The sequence below is a fragment of the Muntiacus reevesi genome, chromosome 6 (assembly GCF_963930625.1).
Source record: "Muntiacus reevesi chromosome 6, mMunRee1.1, whole genome shotgun sequence".
Taxonomy (NCBI): Eukaryota; Metazoa; Chordata; class Mammalia; order Artiodactyla; family Cervidae; genus Muntiacus; species Muntiacus reevesi.
The window spans coordinates 30,903,515-30,925,420 of record NC_089254.1 but is presented as its reverse complement, the minus strand read 5'-3'; the positions used below and the strand labels follow the sequence as shown (position 1 = coordinate 30,925,420).

General features: G+C 36.1%; 1 protein-coding gene across 8 annotated transcripts in view; it reads right to left on the bottom strand.

Annotated features, from left to right (window-relative positions):
* RUNDC3B (RUN domain containing 3B) overlaps nucleotides 1-21,906 on the bottom strand; it is a 154,864-nt gene that overhangs the window by 121,400 nt on the left and 11,558 nt on the right. For 6 of the 8 annotated variants that reach the window (XM_065939652.1, XM_065939650.1, XM_065939648.1 and 3 more), the window contains exon 2: nucleotides 6,525-6,640. Coding sequence is in view for 5 of the 8 variants with exons in the window: in XM_065939650.1 (XP_065795722.1) it covers nucleotides 6,525-6,640 (116 nt within the window). In the remaining 3 variants the exon portion in view is untranslated. Of the gene's footprint in view, nucleotides 1-6,524; nucleotides 6,643-21,906 lie in introns of those variants that run through there. The other 2 variants (XM_065939651.1, XM_065939653.1) reach the window with 2 other exon arrangements.

Sequence of the window (21,906 nt, the reverse complement as noted above, 5' to 3'; positions counted from 1 at the left end):
CTTTGAAAAGCAGAATCGTAGCTTTTAACAATGTCATAAGGATGAACATGTGAGTTATCTTTAGATCTCTTCGGTAAGCTTTGACTTTTTTTAAAGCATTCAGTTCAATTCATCTATTTTAAGTGTGTCACAATGAAAGGAAAAATGGCAACTAACAGAGGTTAAATAATTAAGAGGATATAGAGGAAACTGACAAGTGTAGAAAAGAATATAGAAATCAACAACCTAAACAGACTGATAAGCATTAAGCAAGTAAATTAGCCATTAAACTGCATTTGTGTATGCACACTGTCTTGTCCCCACTCGACCCAGAGGTTTTACTGGCAAATTCTCCCTAATAGATGATTTCAAGATTATGCAAAATTCTTACAAAGAATAATAAAAGATAAAACACCTTCATTTATTTAATGAGGTGTATATAATCTTGATAACAACAACAAAAAAAGTACCAAGTACCAAACAGAAAAATGATAAATTTTGCTCATAAACTCAGAACCAAAACTCACCACTGGGGCTTCCCCGGTGGTTCAGTGGTAAGGAATCTGCCTGCCAACGCAGGAGACACAGGTTCAACCCCTGGTCTGCGAGGATTCCACATGCTGCAGAGCAACTAGGCCTGTGCACGCCAACTACTGAGCTTGCGCTCCAGAGGCCAGGAGCCACAACTCCCCAGCCCACGTGCCACAACTCGAAGCCTGCACTCTGGAGCCCGACAGGAGAAGCCACTGCAATGAGAAGCCCATGCACCGCAACTAAATAACAGCCCCTGCCTGCCACAACTAGAGAAAAGCCCGCAGAGCAACCGAGAGTCAGCAGAGCCAAAAAGGAAAAAAAACTACATCCTAAATTTTATGAAGTATAGTAAAATAACACATGAGGTCCAAATTAGATTTTTCCCAAGGATATATGGATGAATAAACATTAGAAAAGCTACTGATGCAATTATTCACATTAAACAATTAAAGACTACTCATTCCAGGAAAGATAAAGTACATGCTCTCTCCTTCTGCTAAATACAATCCTAAACCCTGACATTATATATAAAACAAAGCGAAGAAGATTCTGAGTTTGGAGAATTTAAAAAAAGGACCAAGTAGGGATCTTGGAACTCAAGAAATGACATAGCAGTTAAGTCCCTTTGTAACCTGAAAAACAGACTTGCTTTCTCCTCTTAAATTTTCTCAATTAAATTTGACGGTGGAAAGAAAAATTGTAACACTGTCTAATGTGGTTTGAAATGTATTACAGGAAATAGCTAAAATAATTTATATATGGGGTGAGTAATGTTCATGAAGAAAGGTAAAGTTTTTAAGTTTCAGATTGGAAAATGATGATACCAACAGACTGTGACAAGTTATGTATATATAACACCTAGAGCAACCACTGCTATACACACATACACACACACACACAGAGATACACTCAAAAACACTATCCATAAAGATGAAATTCTAAAAAGTTTTCAACAATTCACAGGAAATAGGAAAAAGGCAGAGAAACCGAAAGCAGAGGAAACAAAAAACTACAAAATAAAAGGAAATTTTCTTGAGTCTGTATGTTTACATCTTTTGCCAAATTTCAGAAAATTTCGGTCATTATTTAAGTCCATTTAGAGTCTAGTCCTCTTTCTATTCTTCAAGGACTCTGATGGCAAGAATTTTAGACCTTTCGTTATGATCCCACAGATCCCTGAGGCTTTTTGTTTAAGGCTCTTCTCTCTAACTTTAGATTATTTTGAGTCTCTGTTATTCAATTAGGAAGTTTCAATTGCTTTGTCTTCCAGTTCACTGACTGTTTCCTCTTCCCCCTCCACTTTCTTACTGTGCCTAACCATAAACCTTTTCATTTTGGTTTTGTACTTCTCTGTATCAAAATTTCCACTTGTATTTTCTTTTTATCTTCTACTTCTTTGCAGTGTTTTTCTATTTTTTCACTTGTTTCAAGAATGTTTGTAATTGATCAGTGAAGCATTTTTATCATGACCGATTTGTGATCTGTAGCAGTAATTCTAACACCTTTTATCATCACAGTGTTGACATCTATTGCCTTTTGTTACACACCTTCCTGCTTCTTGGTATGAAAAGCCACCTTCGAATGAAACCTGGATATGTTCATACTGTGTTATGAGACTATGGATCTTATGGAAACCCTCTGTTTTCACTGGCTTTCTGTGACCCTGCCCCAGCAGGGGAAGCTCACGGGGTGGAAGGCACCACACTTCATTGCTGACACATGGAGGGAGAAGTCCAAGCTCCCTGGGGCCGTCACTGACATCTGAGGGAGGAGTCCTCATTAGCCTTGGGTGGAGGTGGGAGTACAAGCTGACTGACAAGGCACTGGGAGCAGCCTCATCACTGCTGGGTGACAGTCGAAGACATAACTCTCTAATACACCTCTGCTGACACCACCTCATTGCTGCTGGGTGGGGATCAAAATCCAGGCGAGAAGACGAGGCTCACAACCAGCGAGGAGGGAAGACGCGCCAGCTCTCTGCTTGGTCTCCGCTGATACCACACTGTGGTGCTGCTGAGATGCTCTGTTCTCGTGAGGATGAATTCTAAGCTCTCGTGAGGATGAATTCAGCCTCTTCAGGTCTGGGTTGGGGTAATGCCAGTTTTTCTGTAGTATTTGGCTAAAAGGGAGTAGACTGTGTCTAAAGAGTCTCCTATCTTGCCAGGCTGTTCTATTCCTTCTATGCCTGCTCTTTCAGCTAGAGACAGCAGATCTTTGTCAGACTGTTTGTGTATGGGCACCATCCTACACCCTGTTGATGCCTACAGGCTACTGGCTTATCCAGTACTCAGTGTGGGATATAAAGCAAGCAGAAAATCCAAGAGACCTGCCACTATGCCATTCTTAAGGAACCAAAGTCCCTAGACTTCTTCTCCCTACATTTCAGGGTCTTGAGTTTTATAGGTTCAGGGTTTAATGGGAGTAATAGGGGAAAGTATGTCCACTTTATCTTCCTGAAAGTAGAAATCCTCCTCAATTTTATTTTTATAGCCACTTCATCTATCTCTAGAATAAATGATGAGGGGAATTTTCGGGGAGGTCCATGGGCTAAGACTCCCAATGCAGGGAACCCGGGGTCCACCCCTGGTCAAGGAACTAGATATCACATGCTGCAACTCAGAGTTTGCATGCCACAACTAAAATCCCATATGCCACAACTGAAAGATCTCGCAAAAGGCAAATGGCTTCCCTGGTAGCTCAGATGGTAAAGAATCCGCCTGCAAGCCAGAGACCTGGGTTCGATCCCTGGGCGGGGAAGATCCCCCTAGAGGACGGCATGGCAACCCACTCCAATATTCTTGCCTGGAGAATCCCATGGACAGAGGAGCCTGACAGGTCGCAAAGAGTTGGACATGACTCAGGAACTAACACTTTCACACTTTCATATGACAGCTAAGACCTGGTACAACCAAATAAATAAATATTTTTTTAAAAATAAATGAAGAGAATGATTAGGAAAATAATACTTCATTTGTCACTATCAAACTTGATCTCTGGCAACTGATTTAGAGAATCTAAAACATAAAACAAGCAACAGTTAAGCTTTTAGAAGCTTTGGGATTTTACTTGGCCTTTACTTAAACATAAACAAAAGTGTGATGTGGGAATCAGAAAGTCACTGTAATCTGAAACTCCTATCAACACAGAAGTTAGCCTATCTGAAGCACTTTCCTCAGCTCTGAGTACCAGATTTTAAGATGCAGTAAACCAATGATAAACCCAAAGAATGAGACTAGAGTGGTTCCAGAAGACGGAAAGAACTAGAGATACTTCACCTGAAGAAAGAAAAGGGGAACTAAGGAAAAAGGATTATGTAATAGCAACTTTTAACATGTAGTAGGCTCACAATTACAATTTTAAAAAGAGGCAGAAAAGCACGGTCACCTAAGCTGACTTCTTATATTATACATCAGAATTTTCTAACAATCTGAACTGCCTAAAAAATAATGGCCTTCTGTACTATCCTTTGTTCCCCGATATCAGAAGCATTCAAATGAAGACCGTATGTCCACCAGCTGGAAATATCGCTGGGTGGATTGCTTCAGTAGGAGACAGACTAGTGATTTTGAAGCTATGATTAATGGTGCTGCCTGAAGTGGTACTGTGGAGGTGGGGTGTGATTGCTGCTGAGCTGGCAAAATGCCTGATGTTCCCACCCGGCTTCAACAAGACCTTCCACTTACATATCCAGCATCTGCAGCGCCTTTTATTAGGGGACGTGGAAGTGAGTTGGAGAAAAGGATTATGCTTTAGAGCAAAAGTTAAAAAGTGACTGAAGTGAAGACATGAACTAAGGCCTCTTTGAACTTTCCATTCTGTCATCAATTCTCAGCTCTCAGCTACATTCCAGAAAAGTAAGATCATCATCTTATTACAGAATTACTGCAGATGACATTAATATATGTGATTTTAACAGTCTTGTTTTCTTATAATGAGGGTGTTAGAATGAATGAAGCTCTCTTTGCTAACTGTGTCAGCACAGCCTATAGTGGGCCTGGGGTGAATTTTTGTTTTTCCTCTGAACAAAACTGATAAACTAAATGCCTTTTTATTAAAAAAATAAAAAGTAGCTACAGAAAAGTAAGCCTTGTAAACCCAGGAAATTATACATTTTAAACCTGTACTTCTATCAAGGAAAGAATAGAAAAAAATTAGCTGTTACATTAACTAGATTCTAAGTGAACACACTATATTATCAAAATAAGCATATAACTTTTGCAAAATTAAAGGCAATTTGTTAATTATTAGAATAGCAAAAAATGGGCAATACTATATGAAACTTTCTAGACACCTGAATATTTAATAAACTACCTCATCAAGAAAGTTACAGATCATTTCATGATTCATATCCATACTAACAACAGTGACCACCATAGTAGATCTACAGGAAGTTTTTTAAAACCATGTTTTGAATTATTAATCTTACCAAGCTTAAAAAATTCACAGATTTCAGAATCATCTTTCTTACTGTCATTCTAGTGGAATTCTTATCCATAAAATAACTAGAGAATGTATTCTCAACATAACAGTCCACTGGCTTCTATAGAAATAACATTTACGGTGAAGAAGTTAGTCTAAAGGTCTATGATGTGTATTTTGCTGAGGCATGATTCAGAAGATGGCAGAGAGACGTGCCACTTATATGGTAGTGAGTCTACCCCATCACTCAGCATGGCTAGATCAACACGGTTTGTTTTCTTTGTAGTTTATATATTTTCTGAACAAATTACATGCTAAATGGTATACCAAATCAAGGGAATTGAGGTCTTATGATAAAACCTTTGTGGAACATTAAGATACCTCAACCACCACCGTATTTCATATGTTTTAAAATATTATTTGTAAATTTACATATAAAATTTAAAAAATGATAGCACAATATAGTAACTATGAAAATATTTCAAAATATTTTCAGACATTTTGCTTTCATAAAAACTTATTTTCTCATAAAGGGTAATGTGGAAAATTTAGAAAATATTGAGTAGCAAAAATAAGAAAAATAAATAACCCTTTAAATGTACAGAACAATGAACTTTAACAGAAAAGCACCAGTAATTTTTACGGATCCCATTTTAAGATGCAAAGAGCTGAATGAATTCAGATTTTGTTACCCCATTTAATTAATTTAATTAAATTCAACCGTTTATTATAAGACTGCAGGACTGCTCAACTGATTTAAATAATTATACTAAAACTTGATGCTTTCAGCACTAAAAAGCAAAAAAACAGAATTAATTTCAGATTAAATTTGAGATGCTCATAAATTATATCACCAAAACATTACTCATTTGAAATTACTATACCATTAAGATTCTAAAGATAATTAAAAACTTAAGTGAAAACATCTAATGATCAAATTTCCTTTAGGGAAACTAGGCAACAGAATTAATGTGATAAAGTTATCATTTTTTACTACTAAAATTTATATACTACATACTATTTCTTGATGCTATCAGTTATATTTTACAGATGTATATTTTTAATTTAAAAGTATCATATGTCTGAAGGAACACAGTTTTAATTTTTTCTTTTAAATTTTAAGAGATTTATGTTTCTGACATAAATACATTTACTGATTTTTTTAAAGTCCAGCATCTCTTTTACATTGTTCTTCTTTAATCTACTTACTGCTAGATTTTCTAAAGATTTTGAATTTAATGAAGAAAGGATTTAGCAAACAATGCCTGGTGCTCCTCTGTAAACTGATTAAAATGCCACTAGTAATCTCTGAAGATGAGTTAACTTTTAATTTAAGCTTTTATTTTAATTACATATAGAAAGTGAATCTGCTTCTTGTATGTGGCAATTAATATTCAACATTTTTAATGCATCCTGGAAATGGGTATAAATTGAAGAATAGGACCTAGCCAAAAGAGTAGGTGTTCTAAAATCAGTTTTTTGTTTCTCAAGATGCTGCAGTCTAAATCACACTAATCCGTATAATTTCTAAAATCTCAAGCTTATTAATCACAGAACTGTTGGGAGAATAAACAATACATTAGCGCTATTACCTTTCAGTCGGTGACTTAGAATCTGTTCCAAAATGGCTGCAAAGTTGTTAAATTCAGGAGAAGAATCATCAATTGTCTCAAAGCAGGACCGGTCAATCAGGGTCTTCACAGAAAACCTATGGGGGAAAAAATTATTATTGCTTTTAAGTAAATGTGATTCATTCACCGAGTAGGAAAAATGGGAGGAAAGCAATCTAGAGAATTATTACAGAAATGTCTTAAAAGATTATATGCTCTGGGGAGGTGAGAGGGGGGATCGGGATGGGGAATACATGTGGAAATCCATGGCTAATTCATGTCAACGTACGACAAAAACCCCTACAATTTTGTAAAGTAATTAACCTCCAACTAATAAAAATAAATGAAAAAGAAAAAGAAATGGAAAAAAAAATAAAATTATATGCTCAGAAAAAAAAAAAGGATAACAAATCTCCCTATCATTAGAATTAGTAAAAATAAAAAATTAAAAAATTTTTTTAAAAAATTATATGCTCTGAAAACTCCATTTACTCAAATTCACTCTGTACAAAGAAAATTTTACAGAAATATCAGCCTTTTTGACTTATATATTTACTATCTGTTGACTGCATTAAGACTTAGAAATAGTCTACCGTCCTCAGAGCCATTAAAATCAGAATAAACAAAATGACCTAAATTATTAAGTCCAGGGCCATAATACATAACTTATAAGAGTTTAAGCATCAGACCAAAATGCTTTTAAGAGTTTTGGAGAACAAAATTGATTAAGATAGGGTTTGAGTATTCATGAAGTGTAGATCCCAAGTTTTTATGAACTATAACAGGAAAACTTATAACTGTGTAAAGTACACTATATTTTTCCTTCTCTTCAGAATGTCCTTTGTCTCTGTTTCTGACTGCCAAATACCAATGCATTTTCCAAGACTCAGCTTAAATGCCATCTTCTCAATGAAGAATTATCCTCTACATATCCCTAGCTCAAAGTAGCATCTTGTTTGTAGCTCCTTTAAGAGATAATTACAATTTATCTTACTGCTATTATTTGTGTTGTTTATCTCTATCTAATTAGAATACAAATTCCTTCAGGGCAGAAACATATCTTTTGTGTGTTTATATCTTCCTTAGCACATAGGATAATGACTTGAAAGATATACTCTATAAGTACCAGTTGATATATTTGTAAGATCTACTTTGAGGGAAAGGCAAAAAGGCCAATGTCACAGTAAGACAAAAAAGAAAGTTCATGATTTCTATCATGTATACCTTCCTGGACCCACAATCACAATCAGGATCTGGAGCAGTTCTGTTGTACCTAGCACTTCCCTCATGCGATCCCTGTATCATTGGAAAAGACCCTGATGCTGGGAAAGACTGAAGCAGGAGGAGAAGGCAACGACAGAAAAGAGGTGGCTGGATGGCATCACCGACTCAAAGGACATGAGTTTGGGCAAGCTCCGGGAGACGGTGAAGCACAGGGAAGCTGGCATGCTACAGTCGGGGTCGCAAAGAGCAGGCTACTAAAGAGCAACTGAACTGAACAGATCCCTTTATAAGCATACTACCCCTTTACAGCCACACCCTATGAAGGGTGACTATCTAAGTAAAGACAATCAGTAGCCTAGGAAGAGAAGGGGTAATGATGAGAGCTGTTAAATAATTAGAAAGGTAAACTATGGACTTCCCAGGTGGCGCAAGTGGTAAAGAACCTGCCTGCCAATGCATGAGACACAAGAGGTGCAGGTTCGATCCCTGGGTCCTGAAGATCCCTTGGACGAGGGCACGGCAACCCACTCCAGTATTCTTGCCTGGAGAATCCCATGGACAGAGGAGTCTGGTGGGGCTACAGTCCATAGGCTTGCAGAGTCAGACACAACTGAAGCAACTGAACGCACGCACACGTGCGCGCACACACACACACACACACACGGGAGATAAAGGAGTACAAATTGTTCCTTAGGTTTTAGGCTTACTGGCAATGCTTATTCAACCGGGACAAAAAATACAAGACCTACATATAAAGGCAAAAATAAAGATACTTGTTTATATGAGTTACACACATGTTGTCCTCCCCTCTGCACATGAAAAAGTCTGTGCAAACTGAGATCATGCAGTGTGATTGCAATAATCAATAGAAACAATTACAATTATTCTGTGCCCTTCACAAATTTCTGTCAAAACATTAAAAACTCTCTGCCGGCTATAATGCACAGGGAAATGGAAAAAATAGTCAAACATTAATTAGTACACTGTAATTTAAAACATGAGCAATATTGAGAATTAAGGTGTCTTGTTTGTAAACACTTATCTAGGATAGTTTGAAAAGTTGGATGTGAGGGCGATCTGGTTGCGACATCTGTCACCCCATTGATCGCCAGGGATGAAAAGTGTTTACTTTCTCCTCATTGTATAATTTAAAATATGAGTGAGTATGTTGTCGAAGCCTGGGCAAACTGTCGTATGCTTTTCTAAGTTTGAATCACTTCCAACATTTGACCCTGTGAATTTTCAAAGCAGTGAGAATCTCTGAGAGGCCCTATAATACTATTATTACTTCTTTCTGTCATAACCACTTTGTTCATTTATATCAATGTTTCCTTCAGTAATTTCCTCTGGCTGATTATTTAAATTATCTTGAATGGCAGCAGTTTGGGCTTCTCTGGTGGCTCAGATGGTAAAGAATTTGCCTGCAATGCAGAAGACCCAGGTTCGATCCTTGGGTCAGGAAGACCCCTGGAGAAGGGAATGCAACCCACTCCAGTACTCTTGCCTGGAGAATCCCATGGACAGAGGAACCTGATGGGCTATAGTCCATGGGGTCGCCAAGAGTTGGACACAACCGAGCGACTAACACTATCACTTTCAATCAACATTCCAATGATCAACTGTTTCCTCTATGGTTCCATTCATGTTCCATTCAAGTTTTACTTCCAGCATTATCACTTTCTGTTTCTTTGCCCCAGTGTCATTGTTGTTGGCCAATTTACTCTTTTAATTGTGCATTTCCACTCAATGGCATGTGGGTTTACAAAAAGGACACAAAGAAACAACATACCTGCAGGTTTTGGTTTCTATGTATGAACCAGTAACAGATGCATAGTGACCAATCCTAGATAGACTCTGAAGCAATGACGTGACTGGTCACTAACCATGATGTGCATTTGTTATTTACACAATGATCTGTGAGTTACCAGCAAAATTTTATTCTATGCAACGACTCACAATTAATATAGAAGTCAAAGTGTTAGCCACTTAGTCATGTCTGACTCTTTATGATCCCATGGACTGTAGCCCGCCAGGCACCTTTTCCATGGGATTTCCCAAGCAAGAACACTGGAGTGGGTATCCATTCCCTTCTCCAGGGGATCTTCGCAACCCATGGATTGAACCCAGGTCCTTGCATTGCAGGCGGGCTTCTCTTGTGCTCATGTGGTAAAGAATCCATCTGCAATGGGATCCAGAGAGACCTGGATACGATCCCTGGGTTGGGAAGATCCCCTGGAGAAGGGAATGGCTACTCACTCCAGTATCCTGGCCTGAAGAATTCCATGAACTGCATAGTGCACGGAGTCACAGAGTTGGACACAACTGAATGACTTTCACTTTTACTTTCTTTCTTTACTGCCTGAGCCACCAGGGAGTTGTTGTAGGGACTGCTATTATTAAATTAAATTCTAGTAACTAAAATCAGTGCAAACGGGAACTGTGCAAAGTGAAGACTGCCTTACAGTCCTCAAACCAAAGAAACCCATTCCATGTTAGCATAAATATTTTTATTAAAACTATATTTGTCAAAACTAAAAGTGGTAATAGTATTTAAATCTTTGCAAATATCCTTAGTGTTGTACTTAACAGACAATAACTAGCATCTCACATCTGTTTCCGCATTCAAGCTATTCTAATATCACACACCATGCAGTCTCTGGAAAACTCCACTTACACTTGGTTTAAAAATGGGAACAAAAAAGCATATAATATCCCAGACAATGTTAAGAAAATATTACTGATGTTTCAGACCTCTGAAAGGGTCTGAGTTCAGGAGCACACTTTGAGAGCCACTAGCCCACAGTATTCTTTGTATGGAATGAAATAACAATGCAACTAGAATGGCAGTGATTACACATCCTTGAGAAACCAGTCACTCATATTTCAGTCTTCTTTGATTCAAATAAATCTAACCCAAAAAGGCTGAGACAGATTAATGTTCAACTATAGTACTATTTACAGCAACTAGAGCTCCATGGAGGAGCCACTATGTAAAAGATACAGACAAAAAAAGAATAACTATGAAGTAATTGATGGAAGTAGATAAATACTACATGTAATGCGTCAATATATGAATAGAAATAAAAACAAAGTAAACCAAAATCAAATTAAAGCAGGGACTTGAAATCCACTTTTGTTTCCTATGCCCTTTTCATTGACAATACACTAGAAAAGTGCTGTCAATCTTCAGCAAACTTTTAACAATAACAGAAAAGTTTAATGTTCTTATTTCATAAGAGAAAGAAATGCTAACTGTTCCTAAAATGAATAAACAAAAGCCATATAGTCTCCACTTCCATCTTTGACCTAAAAAGAAGGAAACTTCTGAATGTTTCTCTCTAATCTTTAATAGAACAGAATTGAAAATCTAACTCTGCAATCACATTCAAGGTAGCAGTAATCTACCTCAATTTCAAAAAAGTATGGCATTTAACATAGTAAGCACACAGGTGAAATGAACTGAAAATGATATTTAAAGATAATAGAGAGCCTATTTCACCAAAAAGAGCTGGAACTCAATTTCCACCTGTAACAGCCTGGTAAGATTTCAGCCACTACTGTCCTCCAGGAATAACATAAAAATACCTCACAAATGTTCTTTGTAAATGTAATAGGAAGGAAAAGTCATGAAGAGTAACATACATTCTTTTGTAGCATCAAGAGGCCTGTACAGATCAATCAATAGTCAATAAAATATGAATCTTTCTGTCATGTTGTTATAGTAGATTATCTCCTATAGAAGACACTATGTGCATGACAAAAATCTAAAATGGTGAATCTTGGAGCATCAGATTACTTGTAAGTCAATATGTGACTAAAAACTAAAACAAAAGCAAAGGGTAAATATCCTAAAGCATAGCATTAGACACATTTTCTGTTATTTTCAAGCAGGAAGATATTTTAAGGCTGAGAAAGCATTTCAAATGATTTCTATGATAACAAGGTTAATAATGAAGAAATTACTGTTTCCCAGCATTGCTTCATCAATTATAGCCTGTTCTCCTCCTGTCAACACAAATCAAAACCTCAGAAGGCAAATTAGTTCTTTAGAGTCCATGCTTTTACTTCTAGCTAGCCAAGTCTTCCCCTTCAGCATTTACTTCTCTAGAATTATGTGGCTAGCTCCATCATGCCAGAATAGTGAGAATCTTTTCCTCCAAACCCCAGGAACTAAGACATATTATAAAAACCAAACCTGTAAAAAGAATTTCAGTACATCTAAAAAATATCACACAGATGCTGAGCTATTTCCTGATAATGATGACATTAATATTAGTCATCTATTTCCCAAAGAGTACTGATTTTAAAATAATGAAATGACAATTTGATGAATGTCTAAAAATACCAAATCAAGTCTAAGTAACAGCTTTTACATAAGAATTAAAAAGTAAAAAAATTTACATAAAAGGGTCTTTTAATTAGATGCTGTTTTTTGAAATGTCTTTGTCTTAAAAGATTCTCTTTCCTACCTTCAATGTCCAAAGAAAATTTTTGTTAGTTCAGAAATAAAAAAAATGATTGTGTCTAAAATCATCAAATTTAAGAAAGCAGGAACTACCTTTTTCCCATTGGAAACATATCAAGAAAGATGTTTACCAAAACTACATTTAAAAAAAAAATCTTCATTACACCTATTTAAATTAATTCCTTCCACAGTAAACAAGTTTCTAACATAACAGTAACAACAAATAATTAAAGGCAAAAAATGTGACAACAAAGTCAAAGATAAAATAGCTTTTCCTGAAAAAACTAAAAAGAGTTACTATCTGATCCAGCAATCCCACTCCTGAGCACATATCCTCAGAGAACGTAATTTGAAAAGATACACACATCCTAATATTCATAGCATCACTGTTTACAATAGCCAAGATGTGGAAGCAAGTAAATGTCCATCAACAGGTGAATGGATAAAGAAAACGTGGTACATACATACAACGGAATATTACTCAGCCATAGAAAAGAATGAAATAATGCTATCCGCAGCAATATGGATGGATCTAGAGATTATCATACGCAGTGAAGTAAGCCAGACAGAAAGTCAAGTATCATATGATACCATTCATATGTGAAACTTTTAAAAGAATGATACAAATGAACTCATTTGCCAAACAGAAAGAGACTCGCAGACAGAAAACAAACAAGTTACTAAAGAGGAAAGATGGGGAAGTGGTAAATTAAGAGTTCAGGATTAATAGATACATACGACTATATATAAAACGATTACCAACAGGGACCTACTGTGCAGCACAGGGAACTATACTCAGTATTTTGCAATAATCTATGAGGGAAAAGAATCTGAAAAGGAATACCTACATCCATACAGCTGGATCACTGTGCTGTATACTTGAAACTAACAGGATATTATAAATCAACTAAATGCAATAAGAAAAGAAGCTCATTGCAGGTCCCCCCAAAATGACTTCATGAAATATCTCACTCTTGATTAGAAAAGAAACTATTTAAAAGTAGAAATTCATCTTTAATATTTAAAGGCCCTGTATTAGTAATATACAAAGATGTATTCACATACACAGAGAAGAATCAAGTAGGAAAGAAATATATTTCCATCTCTTTAACACAAGCTTATATAATCTTAACTACTTGTCAAACATGCATCAGAAAAATATTAATTTCACAAAATCAGATTCTTCTTATCTATATTTTTATATTCCTTTATACGGAATTATACTTGAAGAGAAACAAAGTACATAAGAGCATATAGAATCATTACATTTCAAAACCAAAAGGGGTTCAGAAAAGCTATAATCATTTATCAGTGATATTTTAAAAAGTCACATAAGTATCCAAATTGTAAGAGAATTCTTTCCACTACCACCACACCAAATTTACAGGATTCCTTATAATATATTAGTGTTGCAAGTAGTCTTTACCAAGGGGTGGGGTAACTATCCTCTGCCATTGCTGTATCTATTATCAATAATCAACAAGGAGATGGCTGCCAAGAGATATGATACAATACACCCCAAATGTAAAATAGTGACTGGATGATAATGAGCACCATATCCAGGTATCTATTCATTGGAAAGCCTATTTCTTTTAGTTTATACCAGAAACCCCTCCCAAATCATTCTGAATCAGCAATTCACCTTATTTTCTTTTAAAGTCTTAGGACAGTTAAGAAGTCCCAACAATCGTTTGTTTTCCCCCTATATCTTTCCTAAAATTTAAATCTCCTTTATAAGTAGAAAAAAACTTTTCACATACCCTTTTAGCAGGAGTCTGAGACTATCGTCCACAGGCAGAAACCAACCAGTCGCCTGTTTCTATAAAGTTTTATTGAAACACAGAAGAAAAAAGTTCCAACCCTCTTCTCTGGAATATATACCCTGAAACTCAAAAGTCTCTTTTGACACAGTTTACCATTTTTTTTCTTTTTAAATTTTGTTTAGTGTAAAAAAATGAGAGACACAGAGAGAGAGAGGTATATTTTAAAATATTTTCCCCATGTGTACTATCAAAATTGCTTGTAAAACAGGACGGTTAATCTAAACACCTAAGACTGAGATATCATATTAACATCTAGTATTGCTACATAAGCAGACTGACAACAGATTGCACAACATGAAAAATAACCTGAAGCACTATCTTTAAACAAAAGGACAATGTTTTAAACAGTTTTTTAATTTATTGTTATTGAAGGAAAATTGTTTTACAGATTTTTGTTGTTTTCTGTCAAACCTCAACATGACTCAGTCATAGGTATACACATACCCCTCCCTTTAGAAGCTCCTTCCCATCTCCCTCCCCATCCCACTCCTCTAGTTTGATAAAGAGCACCTTTTTGAGTTTCCTGAGCCATACAGCAAATTCCCGTTGGCTATCTATTTTACACATGGTAATGTAAGTTTCCACGTTACTCTTTCCATACCTCTCACCCTCTCCACCCCTCTCCCCATGTCCATAAGTCTATTCTCTATGTCTGTTTCTCCATTGCAGCCCTGTAAAAAATTCTTCAAGTACCATTTTTCTAGATTCCATATATATGCATTAGAATACGAGATTTATCTCTTTCTGACTCACTTCACTCTGTATAATAGGAACTAGGTTCATCCACCTCATCAGAACTGACTCAAACACATTCCTTTTTATGGCTGAATAATATCCCATTGTGTTTATGGACCACAACTTCTGTATCCATTCATCTGTCAATGGACATCTAGGTGGCTTTCATGTTCAAGCTACTGTAAACAGTGCTGCAATGAACAATGGGATACATGGGTCTTTTTCAATTTTGGTTTCCTCAGAGTACATGCCTAGGAATGGGATTGCTGTGTCACATGGTGGTTTCAGTCCTAGTTTTTAAGGAATCTCCACACCATCTTCCACAGTGGCTGTATCAATTTACATTCCCACCAACAGTGCAACAGCATTCCCTTTTCTCCACACCCTCTCCAGCATTTACTGTTTGTAGACTTTTTGATGACGGCCATTCTGAGCAGCAGGAGGTGATATCTCATTGTGGTTTTGGTTTGTATTTCTCTAATAATGAGCGATGTTGAGCATCTTTTCATGTGTTTGTTAGCCATCTGTATGTCTTCTTAGGAGAAATGTCTGTTTAGGTCTTTTTCCCACTTTTTGATTGGGTTGTTTGTTTTTCTGGTATTGAGTTGTATGAGCTGTTTGTATATTCTGTGTTTCTCTTTTTGGGGAGATTTTTTATCACAGCTTCAATTTCAGTGCTTCTAATTGGGTTGTTCACAAATTCTATTTCTTCCTAGTTCAGCCTTGGAAGATGGAACTTTTCTAAGTATCTGTCCATTTCTTCCAGGTTATCCACTTTATTGCCATGTAGTCGTTCATAATAGTCTCTTATAATCCTTTGTATTTCTGCATTGTCTGTTGTAACCTCTCCTTTTTCATTTCTAATTTTGTTGATTTAATTATTCCCTATTCTTGATGAGTCTGGCTAAAAGTTTGTCAATTTTGTTTATCTTCTGAAAGAACCAGCTTTTAGTTTTATTAATCTTAACTATTGTTTCTTTCATTTCTTTTTCATTTATTTCTGCTCAGATCTTTATGTTTCCTTCTATTAATTTTGAGGTTCTTTTGTTCTTTTTCCTGTTGCTTTAGGTGTAAAGTTAGGTTGTCAATTTGACTTTTTTCTTGTTTCTTGAGGTAGAATTGCATTGCTATAAATTTCCCTCTTAGGACTGCTTTGACCGCATTCCATAGGTTTTGAGCTGTCATGTTTTCATTGTCATTTCTAGAAATTTTTTGATTTCCCTTTTGATTTCTTCAGAAACCTGTTGGTTATTTAGAAACATGTTGTTTAATCTCCACGTTTTTTTCATTTTTTTCTTGTAACTGATATCTAGTCTCATAGCGTCGTGGTTGGTGAAGATGCTTGATAAAATTACAATTTTCTTAAATTTACTGAGGTTTGATTTGTGACCCAAGATGTGGTCTATCCTGGAGAATGTTCCATGTGCACATGAGTACAAGGTGTATTGTTTTGCAGTTGGATGAAATGTCCGGAAGATATCAATGAGATCCAATTTTTCTAATGTATCATTTAAGACTTATGTTTCCTTATTAATTTTCTGTTTTGATGATCTGTCCATTGGTGTGAGTGGGGTGTCTAAGTCTCCTACTATTATTGTGCTACTGTCAATTTCTCCTTTTATGTCTGTTAGTGTTCGTCTTTTTTGTTTGTTTGTTTGTTTTTAGTGTTCGTCTTATGTATAGTGGTGCTCCTATGTTGGGTGCACAGATATTTACAATTGTTATGTTTTCCTCTTGGGTTAATCCCTTGGTCAAATATGTAGTGTCCTTCCTTATCTCTTGTAATCTTCTTTAGTTTAAGGTCTATTTTGTCTGACATGAGCATTGATACTCCAGCTTTCTTTGGCTTCCCATTTGCATTGAATATATTTTTCCATCCTCTCACTTTTAGTCTATATGTGTCTTTAGGTATGAAGTGGGTTTCTTGTAGACAGCATATATATGGGTCTTGCTTTTGTATCCATTCAGCCAATCTGTTTCTTTTTGGTGGGAGCATTTAATCTATTAACATTTATAGTAATTATTGAAAAAAAATAATTATGGATATATATGTTCCTATTGCAATCTTCTTAATTGTTTGGGGTTGCTTTTGCACCCATATGGCAGAAAGTGAAGAAGAACTAAAGAGCCTCTTGATGAAAGTCAAAGAGGAGAGTGAGAAGTTGGCTTAAAGCTCAACATTCAGAAAACTAAGATCACGGCATCCGGTCCCATCACTTCATGGCAAATACATGGGGAAACAGTGGAAACAGTGGCTGACTTTATTTTTCTGGGCTCCAAAATCAGTGCAGATGGTGATTGAAGCCATGTTATTAAAAGATGCTTACTCCTTGAAAGGAAAGTTATGATCAACCTAGACAGCATATTGAATAGCAGAGACATTACCTTGCCAACAACAGTCTGTCTTGTCAAAGCTATGGTTTTTCCAGTAGTCATGTATGGATGTGACAGTAGGACTATAAAGAAAGCTGAGTGCTGAAGAATTGATGCGTTTAAACTGTGGTGTTGGAGAAGACTCTTGAGAGTCCCTTGGACTGCAAGGAGATCCAACCAGTCCATCCGAATGGAAATCAGTCCTGAATATTCCTTGGAAGGACTGAAACTCCAATACTTTGGCCACCTGATGTGAACAGCTGACTCATCTGAAAAGACCCTGATGCTGGGAAAGATTTAGGGCAGGAGGAGAAGATGGTCGGATGGCATCACCAACTCAATGGACATGGGTTTGGGTGGACTCCGGAAGTTGGTGATGGACAGGGAGGCCTGGCATGCTGCAGTTCACGGGGTCGCAAAGAGTCGGACACAACTGAACTGAACCAATTTTGTAGATCTTTTTTCTTCCATTCTATTTCTTGACTATTTAAGTCCCTTTAGAATTTGTTGTAAAGGTGGTTTGGTGGTACTAAATTCTCTTAACTTTTGCTTTTCTGAAAAACTTTTTATTTCTCCATCAACTTTGAATGAGATCCTTGCCAGGTACAGTAATCTTTTCCCTTTCAGTCCGTTAAATATATCCTGCCATTCCCTTCTGACCTGCAGAATTTCTGCTGAAAGATCAGCTGTTAAACATATTGGGTTTCCTTTGTATGTTACTTGTTGCTTCTCCTTGCTGCTTTTAATATTCTTTCTTTGTGCTTAGTCTTCGTTAGTTTCTTTTGTATGTGTAAGACAAGACAATGTTTTACAACTTGTTTAAAATTAGAAAGTATTCAAACAAAAAAAATTTTTCCATCTTAAATTAATTCATTTGATTTCTTATATGAAATAATTTCCAATGAAAATCAGCTTAATAAAGAATAATTTCACTGGGCACCTGTATCACATATCACTTTGGAATTCAATTCTTCTTTGTCCAAAGACAAATGAAAATATTCAAGTAATGTATTTTAACATAAGTAAGCTATCAAGGCTTCCCAGGTGGCTCAGTGGTAAAGAATCTGTCTGCCAACACAGAAGATGAGGGTTCGATCCCTGGATTGGGAAGATCCCCTGGAGAAGGTAATGGCAACTCACTCCAGTATCCTTGCCTGGGAAATTCTATGGAGAGAGGTGCCTGGAAGGCTACAGCCCACAGGGTCACAAAGACAGTGGGACAAGACTTTGCAACTAAACAATAACAGCGACAAGCTATCTAGTAAACAAGACAGACAGTTCTACTGAAGCTATTAGATTTTTTAATTTCAATGCTTTTTATTTTTTTCACAGTTTTTTAAGGTTATATCCACTGATAATTACTAGAAAATTTTGCTATATTCCTCATGCTGTACAATATATCCTTGTAGTTTATTTTAAACCTAGTATAAAATATGTAAAAACTAAACTTTTAAAAAGCATGTACCTCTTAATCTCCTACCCTTACACTACCCCTCCCCCAGTCATCCCCCCACTGGTAACCACTAGTTTGCTAGTTGCTCTCTGTATCTGTGAACCTAAAACTATTTGATGTTTAAAACCCCCTCATTAGAGATTACTCATAAGGGTGGCTTTTTTTTTTTAGGAAGTAAGTGAGAATGGTTCTTTAGTTTGCCTTCAACCTTGTTTTAGAAATATCCACTGCTACTATTCCTCACTAGTTGGACATAATTACCTCATTTGACAAATATCCCTACTATGTACTAGATGTTGGGAATAAAGCAGATGCTCAATAAACTATGATTCCTGGACTTGAGAAATGCACATTCCAATAGAAGACAAAAAGATAATTAGATTACAGCATAATGAGCATCATATTTATTAAAAAGTATTTTGGGATGAGGGGGGATAAATGGTTCTAACATTACTGGAGAAGCAGTAAAAGTTCAATTTGGATTTACTGTAATAAATCAAGGGTCAAAAGGATAGAAATCAAAAATATAAAGAGTTGACCCTTGAACAACACAAGTTTGAAGTGTGTAAGTTCACTTAGACATGGACCATTTATTTCCCATTTATACTACAGTAGTATACGGTCGGTTCAATCTGTAAATACAGTCACAGTTTGGAGGGCTGACTGCATACACATGACTGTTAAACATGGATTTCTGACTTGTGGAAGGTAAGCACTCCTAAGCCTCATGCTATTCAAGGGTAAACTGTAGAGAAAATGAAAAAGAATATATAACCAATAAATTCATACAGAGAAAACTAAATGGATGCTCAAGTTCCTTAGAGTTGGCCCTCCATATTGCTGGATGTGGACTGGTGAATACAGAAGACTGTTTATATTCTTTTCAAATGCATATGAAAGAGCTACTAAAATTGACCAAATGTTGCATTGTAAAGCAAGCATAGATAAAAATTCAAAACTTTAAAATATTTTCGAATACTCTCTGCACAGTTGAATTAAGTTAGAACTCAATCAACTGTCTGAAAGTTAAACAGTACCTTTTGAAATAATGAGTCAAAGAAGAAATCCCAACAGAAAGTAGAAAACATTTTAAACTAATTAATAATGAAATACAATTTTTAAATCTGTGCCTGACTCTGCGACCCCATGGACTGTAGCCCACCTGGATCCTCTGTTCGTGGAATTCTCCACGCAAGACTACTGGAGTGGATTGCCATTCCCTTCTCCAGGGGATCTTCCCAACCCAGAGATCAAACCCGGGGCCTCCAGCATTGCAGGCAGATTCTTTACTGTCTGAGCCACCCGGGAAGCCCCTTGTTTGCTATACCAAAGCAATGTCAAACAAGGCAATCTGTGGTCTGAAAATGCAAAGATTGGAAAGAAGAAAGGCTGAAAAACAATGATCTAAACTTCCATCTCAAGAAATTAGAAAAAGAACAGGAACTTAAAAAGGGGGGCGGGGAGGAAGGAAATACTAAATATGATAAGAGAAAGCAACAAATTAAGAAATATACAGAGGAAATTAACAAAGCTAAAGGCTAGTTCTCTGAAGATAGTAATAAAATTTATACACTCGCAGCAAGAAAAAAAATGGGAAAAACAAAAATTACCAAAATCAGGAGAGAAAAATAGGAAATGACCAGATTTTTAAATGATAAAAAGATATTCAGAGGATACTGAGAGAAGCTTGAAATTTGGTAACATACATGAATGGGTGTATTCCTTGAAAAACTCCCTGAAATTGATAAAAGAATAAACAAGAAATTTGAATTGTTCGGTATCTATTAAATAAATTGAGTCTATTACTAAAAGATTTCCCACAAAGACAATTTGTGGTTCAGATTTCTTCCCTGGTGAATTCTTCCAAAAGTTTAGGAAAGAAATAATATTAACTGTACACAAATCCCTCTACAAAACAGAATAAAAGAACATTTCCCAACTTGTAAAGTCAGATAATCTTGATGACAAATCTAGACAAGGACACTATAAGAAAGAACAATCACAGACCAACCAATTTCATGAATCTGCAAAAATCCCAAATAAAATATCACCTCACTTAATGTAAAGATACATAAAAAAGATAATACAGCATAACCCAGTTTATTTATTACAGGATGGGTTAGCATCAAAAAGGCAATCAGTGTGATTAACTACATAAAGAGAAAAAAGGAGAGAAATCATATGTTCATCTTAATAGAAAAAGTATTTGATAACATTTGCTGTTGTTCAGTTGCTAAGTCGTGTCTGACTCTGCGACCCCATGAATTATAGCTCGCCAGCTTCCTTATCCTTCACTATCTCCTGGAGTTTGCTCAAACTCATTCGGCATCCACTTAACAATAAAAATTCTCAGCAATCTATTAATAAAAAAAAGAACTAAGAAAAACCTACTGCAAACACCATACTTGGTGGTAAAACTGTTAACGCTTTCTACAATACTGTGGTCCTAGGCAGTGCAGTAAGACAAAAAAGAAAAGCCATAACGTTTAAAAAGGGAAGAAATAAAATAGGTTGAAGACATGACAATGTTTTCAGAATGCTAAACACACACACACAGAACTGCAGAAAATCTATTAGAATTAATAAACACATCTGGTAAAACTGCTAATTACAAGGACAATATTTTAAAAAGTCAATTCAATGTCTATATATCAGCAAAGAAAAAAGTTTTAAAATTATAATAATACAGAGATATCAAATATGGAAGAACAAATCTAAAAAGATAAAATATATATTCAAAACTATGAAACATCTTTGAGAAAAATTTCAGAATAGTTACAAATACATTAAGGGATGGAGATGTTTTACTCATGGATTGCATTTAAGTCTTGTCAAGAAGGCAGATGAAGTATAGATTAAATGCAATCTTAAAAAAAAATTCCAGCAGGTTTTTTAAATGGAAACTGACAAGCTGATCCTAGAATCTAGTTTGCAAAGTCCAAGAATAGCCAAGACAGTCCTAAACACACAGCTGGGGAACTTATATTTCCAAACACCAAGACATACTATAAAGATATAGTTATTAAACCAATATGACATTAGCTCAAGAACAGACAACAGACTGATGGAACAGAAGAGGGAGTTCAGAAGCACACACACCAACGATCCCATCACCTTGTTCTTGTTCAGTCGCTCAGTCACCTGACTTACGATAAATGTGACACTTGAGTGTAGTGAGGAAAGCATGGTCATTTTAATAAATGGGACTAGGGAAGAGCCCCTGGAGGAGGGCATGGCAACCCACTCAGGTATCCTTGCCTGGAGAATCCCATGGACAGAGGGGCCTGAAGC